The sequence below is a fragment of the Merops nubicus genome, unplaced genomic scaffold (genome assembly GCF_000691845.1).
Source record: "Merops nubicus isolate BGI_N331 unplaced genomic scaffold, ASM69184v1 scaffold19056, whole genome shotgun sequence".
Taxonomy (NCBI): Eukaryota; Metazoa; Chordata; class Aves; order Coraciiformes; family Meropidae; genus Merops; species Merops nubicus.
In genome coordinates this window covers 25-10312 of record NW_008617151.1, presented here as the reverse complement: position 1 = coordinate 10312, position 10288 = coordinate 25, and the positions used below count along the sequence as shown (strand labels likewise).

Sequence of the window (10288 nt, the reverse complement as noted above, 5' to 3'; positions counted from 1 at the left end):
TTTCTGACACAGGCCAGGATGCCATTTATCAAGGGGAAGTCGTGTTTGACAAACCTGATAGCCTTCTATGAAGAAATAACCAGGTGGATAGATGATGGTAGTGCAGAGGATGTGGTTTATCTTGGTTTCAGTAAAGCATTTGACACTGTCTCCCACAGCATCCTTGCAGCTAAACTGAGAAAGCGTGTTCTGGATGATCAGGTCGTGAGGTGGATTGTGAACTGGTTGAAGGAAAGAAGCCAGAGGGTTGTGGTCAATGGGGCTGAGTGTAGCTGGAGGCCTGTATCTAGTGGAGCCCCTCAGAGGCCGGTACTGGGGCCAGTACTGTTCAGTATAATCCTCAGTGACGTGGATAAGGGAACAGGGTGCCCTGTCAGCAGGTTTGCTGATGATAGAAACCTGGGAGGAGTGGCTAACACACCAGAGGGCTGTGCTGCCATTCAGCAAGACCTGGGCAGGCTGGAGAGTTGGGCAGGGAGAAATCAAATGAAATACAACAAGGGCAAGTGTAGAGTCTTGTGTCTGGAAAAGAATAACCCCATGTACAAGGATAGATTGGGGACCAACCTGTTAGAAAGTAGCAGAGGGGAAAGGGAGCTGGGGGTCCTGGTGGACAGAAGGATGGCCAGGAGCCAGCAACGCACCCTCGTGGCCAAGAAGGCCAATGGCATCCCAGGGTATATTAGAAGGGGTGTGGTGAGTAGGTTGAGAGAGGTTCTCCTCCCCTTCTACTCTGCACTAGTGAGACTGAATCTGGAATATTGTGTTTAGTTCTGGGCCCCTCAGTTCAAGAAGAACAGGGAACTCTTTGAAAAAGTCCAGCACAGAGCCACAAAGATGACTAAGGGAGCAGAGCATCTCCCTTATGAGGAAAGGCTGAGAGACCTGGGGCTCTTTAGCTTGGAGAAGAGGAGACTGAGGGGTGACCTCATCAGTGTTTATAAATTTGTAAGGGGCGAGTGTCAGGAGGATGGAGCCAGGCTCTTCTCTGTGAATTTCAATGACAGGACAAGGGGCAACAGGTGCAAGCTGGAACATAAGAGGTTCTGCAGAAACATAAGGAAAAACATTTCCACTGTGAGGGTGACGGAGCACTGGAACAGGCTGCCCAGAGGGGTTGTGGACTCTCTTTTGGAGACATTTAAAACCCACCTGGATGCGTTCCTGTGTGACCTGCTCTAGGTGGCCATGTTCTGGCAGGGGGTTGGACTAGATGATCTTTCAAGGTCCCATCCAACCCTTAACCTTCTGTGATTCTGTGAAAGATTAAGAATTAATGTAAAAAGCCAGTTTTGACGTTTTCAAATAAAACTATTTTTATCTCTTTGCCTGAGGCAACTTTTTGTTTTGAAATTTAAGGTAACTGTAGAAATAAAATACAAATCATATGTAAACATTCTGAGGTAGTGGAGACTAACATTTTGAGGGATTAGGTGCAAATTCTTCTTGGTTTGCTAATACAGAAATGTGAATTTGAACATTATTCATGTGAAGAATTTCCAATCTGTCATTTGAGCCTGACTGAAGCTCAGAAAAATACCTTTCATAAGTCTACATTATTCAGGACAGCATAGCAATTTTTAAAAAAGGGAAATGCTTTTATCCCAGCTACTATTGCCATAATTAGACATCTTCAACTGCAGGTGCTCCATATCAGGAAGGATACAGGAAGAATGAGCCTTGGATCTGATCATGAGAGCGCAGCCCCAGAAATGGAGCTAGATGAAAGCCAGGAGGTCCAGCCTTCCCTCTCACAGGTTGGTCCTTGGGTTGGGAGCCCTGCAGCTTTTTCTTAACTGTATGGCAGGTTACTCGGTGTAAAGCACTGTAGTCTGCCACTGGAGGGAGTCAAGATGATGTGCACAGAGTCTGCCTAATCCACTAGGAAATGCCTGATAAAAGGTGTTATTTTATTAAGAGTCTTTATTATGGTCTTCCATTAAGTCAATACCAAAGCCTTCAGTAATCTCATCTAAAAGATGATTGGGCTACAAAGCTTAGACTGGCTGGATTTAAAAATCAGTACAGCAGGAGTTAGTCCTATAACGTAATCTAATTAGGTTGCAAATTAACAACCAAAGCAATATGGAGGAATTGGTGTAACTGATGTGTTTGTAATATTCCCAGTGTAACAAAGATGGGAACATTAACCATGGAGCATTGCAGGCACTGCTTTTACAACTACAAAACCTTGGCGAAAGATATGTTTTAATCCTGGGCAACAACCTCTTTATACAACAAGGATTTGAACTCCAGCAGGTAAGTTACCTGTATCTGGTAACTGCTGTGGCCCTGACCTCAAGCTTTGCTGTAACTGTGAGCCTCACTGTTGTTCCCCTCATGTATTTTGGAGCATTTGATGTTCTTCTTGGAGCCCTATCTGTTCTGGCTGGTGGGAAAGAGACAAGAGTGTCAGATTTCAAGCCTGTTTTAAAAAACCCACCTTGTGGATATCCATGGCAAAAATAAAGGAGCAAAAATAAAACAGAAGTCTGTTCGTTTTCAGCATATGGCTACACTCAGCCAGAGCTGTGACTACAGCCAAAAATGGCCCATTCAAGCTGTTAGTAAGCTACCTGCTTCTGGGCTTGCAAGTGGCACAGCTAGGGAGCACTAAGCTTGGAGAAGGCTTATCACCTGAGATATTTCAGAGGTTCATGCAGAGGGCTGTTGTGTTGAACTCCTTACTCTTTTCTTACTGAATGACAGAGTCGTCCTTAGACTACCTCGTGTGGATTACTTGCTAGTCACATCTTTGCTTTTCTGTCAATCATTTCTGTTGAACGATTTGGATATTTAAGAATTAAACAACACATCTTGCATCTTCTCTAACTTTGCCTTATGGAGTCAACAGGTCCTTCAACATTTCTAAAATTGTTCTGAGCCATTGATTTCTTTCAAAAGGGAATGTGCACTTAACAGATTTGACCAATTCAGTTTTCCTTTACAGAAATATCTGCTGTGCACTAAGGAACTGTATGGAGCAATGCTGCAAACAGTGGATTTTCATGGTGCTGTTGAAGCTGCCAGAATAAAAATTAACAGTTGGGTTGAAAGTGAGACACAAGGTAAAAAAAAGCAAGCCCATAACTGTACTATCACAGCCTTCTTACACTGCTTCAGCAAAAGAAATTCCAGGGTATGAAAAGACTTGTTCACATTTCTGGGTGTTCAATCTTATGCTGTTTAAAGACAGCGTGTATTCCCATCCACTTTTGAAACAGTAGAGTAAGTTATCAGCTAAATTATTTCTGAATTAAAGGTATGTTTGTAGTCAAATACTTTTGCATACCCACTGTTACACCTGGCATGATAATTGCGATAACATCTATAAGGCTCGACCAAACAAATTATTTCCACAAACAACTACAAATGGAGATACAGGACAGCAGGGGATGATCTTTTGCTGATTGCACACCCCAATAGGAAGGATACTACCATCAGTAAACAGCACATAGGCCAGATCTTTCCCTTTGATTCTAAATTAGACATGGAGGATATGAGGTGGCTAACAACTAGAGGAAGCCATCAATCAAAACAGATTGATACATTCACTCACAGTGTAGGATGAAGTGAAGACAGGAGTGAAATGATTTAGAAGCCATGTAACCAGTCCAATTCCAATCACACGGCAATGGCCAAAACCCAGTGCCATTATTACAGATGTAATCCTCCCTCTGCTCCCGTTGTGTTGGTGTCCCACCATTGTTGGGAGCACAACAGACAGGAAGTCCATCCGATAACTGGAAACCCTACCTAGTGCACTCACGACATAAATAAAATCCCACATTCACTACAAAGAGAGCCAGCCTTTATGCTGGGACACCTAATGTTAATGCTAAAGGCAGGGGACCTGGTGGTGATTTCCTAAGTGAGTCAGGAGGGTCTTTCCTGCCTAGTTGTGGACATCATCCATACGTCAACTCTGATTTAGGGCTGAGAGCTTAGACCCCAGCACTTCAGATGGAAACTGTGAGCTTTATGGTCAGACTGGGAATAGTTTGGGTGGAGGACGACTGAGGACCTGCTAATATGTAGAGCAACGTTCACAAAAATCAAAGGTGTGACCACCAGTGAGACTCACTACCGCAAATGACAACCAGCTCTTGCCCTGAACAGGCTAGCAGGAGCCATTGGCTCTTGCTGATTAGATCCAACATGATATATGTTAAATCATTTTCCTTTAGATTTGCCAGAGCTGCAAGTAGCAGTGGGATGAAAATTTTCCAAATCTTTTGGCTGAACAGAAACCAGAACTTACTGAAGGACAGGCAAATAGGTTTGAAGGCTTCTGTAATTTCTCAGTTGCACATCTACTCAAACCTGTCCTTGTGACTGGGGTAGGAAAGAGCTGTTACAGTTGGCTCCTAGTAAGAGGGCTGAAGGGTCAGGGGCCAGCTTGCACAAGATTAGGAGCCATCATTGCACTGGGTGGTCACATGAAGTCTGTGGACCTGCTAACTCCTACTTCAGCCTCCGTGTAGAAGGTCAAAAGCTTCACGATGGGATAACTGCTGTGCTTGGTGCAAAGGGAAAGGCACTCTCATGTAAGCTGAAATAAGAGGTTAATGGTGCTGCCTCCTTCCTCATGGTTGGTGTCACCTGGTACATATATATAGTCACTGACACTAACAGTTGGCTAATTTGGTGACCCACTCTTCCTCCTGTCCTTTCTGGCTGGTAACAGTGTAGAGGAATTTTGCTTCCCTATATATATAAACATTTGTTTCCCTATATTGTCCCTGTCCTTTGAATAAATGAACTGGATTTCTAAGTTTCTTCAAAACTAAGGTCAGAGACAAATAATTGAGTCTTGGTCCAGAACCTTAATGACAGCTAACAAATCCTTGTGTATTCCAAAATTTCCTTTAGGTAAAATCAAGGAGCTCTTTGCTCCTGGTGTAATCGATGAACGTGCGTTGCTGGTGCTGGCAAGTGTGATCTACTTCAAAGCACCCTGGGAACACAAGTTTGAGGAGCAAAAAACGGTGAAAAGAGATTTTAAACTGAATCAGGTACTTCTACATTCTTTAAATCTTAATATTATTTACCCTAGATATGATGAGCATTGCAGTAAGTGTAACATAGAAACACAATGTCCAGGGTTCAGCTGCCCTGTGAGCAGGATGTGGGGGTGCTGGAAGTTAACCTCCCTCTCCTGATGGGTAGAGGTGGCAGGAGGGTTTTTCACACAAGAGCATAATCTTCACTGAAAAAAATGTGAAACACTCAGAAATTGCAACTCAGAATTTTGCTTTGGTGACTGGCAAAACACAAGTGTGAACTCTGACCAGCACTTTTGAACATAGTAGTTATTACAGATATTTGTTTCAGTAGAGGAATTCTTCCTAATATCCGATCTAAACATTCCCAGGTGCAACTTGAGCCCATTTCCTCTTGTCCTATTGCTAGTAACCTGGGAGAAGAGACCAACACCCACCTCACTACAACCTCCTTTCAGGTAGTTGTAGAGAGCAATAAAGTCTCCTCTCAGTCTTCTCGTCTCCAGACTAAACAACCCCAGTTCCCTCAGCTCCTCTCCATAACACATGTTCCCTAGACCCTTCACCACCCTCGTTGTCCTTCTCTGGACCCACTCCAGCACCTCCATGTCCTTCTTATCCTCTGGTGCCCAAAACTGGACACAGTGCTCAAGCTGTGGTCTCACCAGTGCTGGATACAAGGGCATAATCACTTCCCTGCTCCTGCTGGACACACTATTTCTTGTACAGTCCAGGATGCCATTGGCCTTCTTGGCCCCCTGGGCACACTGCTGGCTCACATTCAGCTGGCTGTCCACCAACACCCCCAGGTCCTTTTCTTCCTGGCAGCTTTCCAGCCACTCCTCCCCAAGCCTGGAGCATTGCCTGGGGCTGTTGTGACCCAAGTGCAGGACATGGCACTTGGCCTCGTTGAACCTCATGCACTTGATGTCAGTCCATCAATTCAGCCTGTCCAGATCCCTCTTCTGCTCAATTTCCTGTCATCTGCAAATTTACTGAGGGTGCACTCGATCCCCTCACCCAGGTCACTGATAAGGATACTAAACAAGACTGGCCCAGAACTGATCCCTGAGGGACCCCGCTCGGGCCCGGTCACCAGCGGGATTTAACTCCATTGCCCGCAACTCTCTGGGCTCGGCCATCCCGCCAGTTTCTAACCCAGCCAAGAGTCCACCTGCCTAGGCCGTGAGCCGCCAGCTTCTCCAGCAGGATGCTGTGGGGAACGGTGTCAAAGGCCTGACTGAAGTCCAGGTAGACTCTCCCTTACCTATCATGTGGGTTACCTGCTCATAGAAGGAGACCAGGTTGGTCAAGCAGGACCTGCCTTTTATGAACCCATGCTGGCTGGGCCTGATCCCCTGCTTGTCCTGCACATGCTGTGTTCAGGATGAACCATTCCATAATCTTCCCTTGTGTATGTCCTTGAAGTTTAACATACATGCTCAAAAAAGACAAAAATACATTCATTTAATTCAGTTTTGTCTTCTTTCCATATGTTGTGCCAATACTCTATTTGTTCTCATCCATAACAAAAGAAAAAAAACCAACTCATTTAGGTCTGATCTTAAGTTGCTGAGCTTTGTACAGGAAAAGGTCTCATTTCAGTGTTCCTCATATAAAAAGAAGAGGTTAGAAACCCATATTTTTCTAGCTATCGTGTTGCCTGACATTGTGAAGACACTGACAGGAAACTGTCATATTTGTTATTTTTATCTGTGACTTTAAATGTATTTTTGAATATGGATATTGACAATTGTCTATAGCTGAGAATATTTGATGCACTGCTACCAAATAGGAGAAACTATGAGACAGGGAGAAACCACACAGATTTTTTTTAATATGCTAATGAATATTAACAGGATTTTTTGTGAAGGCATATAATCTACCACAAGTCTTCTTTCACTGCATTAGAAGTTAGAAAACTGTCAAAGCAACCTTGAGCCTTTATACATTTTTCAAACAACTCCATCACAAAAAAGGCAACAAGATCTGAAAGAGGGTGCCTGAGAAAGTCTATGATTTTGCTCTTAACCTGTTAATTGCTTCCTGTCTAAACAATCGGTCTGATGAATGATAGCCTCATTCTTGCAGTGCTGTTTCTACATTATCCCAGTCCAAGTTAGAACTTATAAATCCAACCACAATCATTCTGTTTGAAAGTGTAAAACTATTGAGTAGCTTCACTGTCTGATAAGTTCCAGGGAATTTCTTTTTTTTCCAAAGAATTATTCCCCTAACCTATGCACGGAAAAGCTGACATTTTGTGTATCACTGTAGAGCCAAAAAAATAAAGTAAAATATTTAGCCTAACAACAATTACTGGTGAAATCCTGACTACTGATATTACACCTATACTAAGGTTAAATGTTAAAGAGTTGTATTGCTTAAGTGACTGTAATTTTCTTTTAAATAGCATGAGAAAAAAACTGTGCAGATGATGTATCAGAAAGGCACGTTTAAGTTAGGCTACATTGAAGAAATGAATGCTCAAGTCCTTGAACTCCCTTATGCTCAAAAGTCATTGAGCATGACCATCCTGCTGCCAGGTGACATGGCTGATGGATCCACCAGTGGGCTAGAGCAGGTAAGGCAGTATTATATCATGGACTACGGCTGAAAGTTGTTTGTCTGAATTAAGGCTGGTAAAGATCTAAACATTTCAAAGCTGCCCACCTGTTTTCTTCACTGTCTTCTAGATTGAAAGCACAATGACCTATGAAAATTTAACACTGTGGGCCTCTTCTGAGCACATGTTTGAGACAACAGTGGAAGTGTACCTCCCCCGATTCAAGCTTGAAAGCACCTTTAACCTCAATGAGGTTTTACAAGAGATGGGGATGACTGACATCTTCACTGAATCGAAAGCTGATCTTTCTGCAATGTCACCTGCAAAATCTCTGTTTCTGTCAAATGTTGTCCACAAGACGTACATGGAGGTCAATGAGGAAGGCACCACAGCAGCAGGGGGAACAGGAGCTGCCATCGTGAGGAGGTCTCTTCCTCGCACAGAGGTCTTTATGGCTGACCACCCTTTCTTATTCTTTATTAGACACAATGCTACCAATACCATCCTTTTTTTTGGCAAACTCTGCTTACCTTAAAATCAGGGCCATTTACTAACACTGTGAGAAACACCTGGATGAAAATCAGAAACTGTATTTTTTCCCCCAATGCATTCTTAACCTTTTGACAGCTAGTTTGTGTTTCAAAGTAATCACTGCTACCAGTTTAGCTTCAAACCCATTAATTGGATGCTCTGCCACTAGGCTCCTTGAATTGCAGATATTGATCTTAAGCCAGAATAGGAGTAAATTTCACTTTAATCTGACTGGATATGAATAACATCTTGTTTCCTCAATGGCCTCATATGCTCCTGTATTCCTTATGGTTCCCCAGCCCAGCCACGTAGTGTAATACAGCACTGGCCTAGCAGAGATGGTGTTGTTGCTGTCTGAGGAGAAACGTCTGCAACAATTTTCAGTAAGAGCTAGTAAAAACAGAGTAGCCCTGCTCTGAATTCTCTGATTTCTGTCCAGCTGGGTCCTGGTCACCAGAGAGGTGCTTTGGAGACACTTTTTTTGCTTATCTGCATTGTGTAGCTGTAGCAAATTGTTTGCACAGTGGAGATTTGACCTTGACAATTCCCTTTCCTGTAGCAGCAGTTCACAACCAAGTAGGAGAAAGATGTCTACAGTAAATATACATATTACTGATAACTGTACCACCTTTTCCCCAGTGATGTGGGCTGGTTCTGCCCTTGTGCTATTCTACACTATAAAAGCTTATGCTAGAAGCAGCTTTGGCTTAATTTATTTATTAAAATGTACACCTACATCTAAATTGTCATCTTACCAACTGGAAGAATGATGTGACATGTACTCCTTTCATGAGCCTTGGATATTTTTGTGCAAGTTTTTATTATTAGCATTGGTTTTTATGATAATAACAGTAGGACTACTCAGTCAGGGAAAAGGACAGAAATTTGCCCTTATGGATATCTCTAGAAAGGGAGCTGATTACAACAGCAATTTTGTATACAGGAGGGCAGGATTTTGGCCTTCTGTTTGCTGAACTTTTTTTGCATTGATTTTTTTAAAATAAAAACTCACAGAAGAGTTGAAGGGACCTCTGGAAGTCATCTGGTCCACCTCCCCTGCTCTTTTACTGACTGCGTGCCCCAGTAGGACGGACACAGTCATCAACAGGCAGCACAGAGGCCAGACCTGTCCACCCCATTGTAAAGTAAACATGAAAGGACATGAGGTGGCTAACAATTGAAGGAATAAATATGTCAATGCATTCACTCATGGTATATGATGAAACAAAGAAAGGAGTGAGTCAAGTCAGAAGCCAGGTCACAGAAGAAGGAATAAGCCAGGTCATTAGTCCAATTCCAATCATATTGTAATTGCCAAAAAGCAGCATAATTACATACACAATCCTCTTTCTGTCCTGGTTGTGGTGGTGTCCCACCATCACTGGGAGCTCTCCTTCTAATGGACAGTCAGGGAGTCCTTCTGATAACTGGAAACCCTACACAGGGCACCTACTACATAAAAAAACTTCCCCCACTCACTACACACAGAACCAGCCTTTACACTGTTAGCTTTAGAGGCAGTACAGCTGATGTTACTGCTGTTAATCACCTGGCGGTGATTTCCTAATTGATTTTCACCCAAGGTTGGCCACGCATTGAGAGAAAAGCAAGAGGAAGATCCTTCCTGTCTGGATGTGGACATCATCCCTATGTCAACCCTGATACAGGGCTTGGGGTTTACACCCCAGCACTTCACCTGGTCAAGCAGGGCCACCTACGGCCAGTTGCCCAGGACCATGTCCAGGAGGCTTTTGCATGTCTCTAAGGATGGAGACTCCACCACCCCTCTGATCAACCTCACCTAAGTTCTCAAAGGACTTCAAAGATAATTTTGTATGCATGGAGTCTGCAGGAACAGAATACAGAAACCCTGTTGTGGTTTACATCCAGGTGGGATCAGGGCACCATGTGGCTGCTTGCTCACCCACCTCTACCCCCAGAATGGGAAGGAGAAAACGGAGAAAAATAGAAAACCCTGTGGGTTGAGACAAGGAGAATTTAATACAACAACACAGAAGGAACAGCAAAAACCAGTAGTCACAATATATAAAACAATATATAACACAGGGCGCAAAGGAAAGAGATCACTGCATGGACTCCGGATGGCAACCATGGCTAGGACCCCTGGGCCCGGAAAGCCCCCAGCCCACAAACAGCCTCTGTCCCTGCAACCGCCCGCCCCGCTTGG

General features: G+C 43.7%; 1 protein-coding gene across 1 annotated transcript; it reads left to right on the top strand.

The window, feature by feature from the left end:
• Nucleotides 1–18: 18 nt before the first annotated feature.
• On the top strand, nt 19–8104 carry LOC103775595 (leukocyte elastase inhibitor-like). The gene is made up of 7 exons (XM_008943056.1): nt 19–309; nt 1644–1757; nt 2128–2259; nt 2951–3068; nt 4873–5015; nt 7417–7587; nt 7700–8104. Exons 1-7 carry the CDS (start codon nt 19–21, stop codon nt 8102–8104), a joined length of 1374 nt encoding a protein of 457 aa, XP_008941304.1.
• The last annotated feature ends 2184 nt before the right edge of the window (nt 8105–10288 follow it).

Excerpts from the sequence above, each read along its gene's own strand:
- LOC103775595 (XM_008943056.1), top strand. The coding sequence starts at position 19 with ATGCCATTTATCAAGGGGAAGTCGTGTTTGACAAACCTGATAGCCTTC. Across the intron at positions 1,758-2,127 it reads TCCAGCCTTCCCTCTCACAG|TGTAACAAAGATGGGAACAT; the intron begins GTTGGTCCTTGG and ends TAATATTCCCAG. Across the intron at positions 7,588-7,699 it reads CCACCAGTGGGCTAGAGCAG|ATTGAAAGCACAATGACCTA; the intron begins GTAAGGCAGTAT and ends ACTGTCTTCTAG.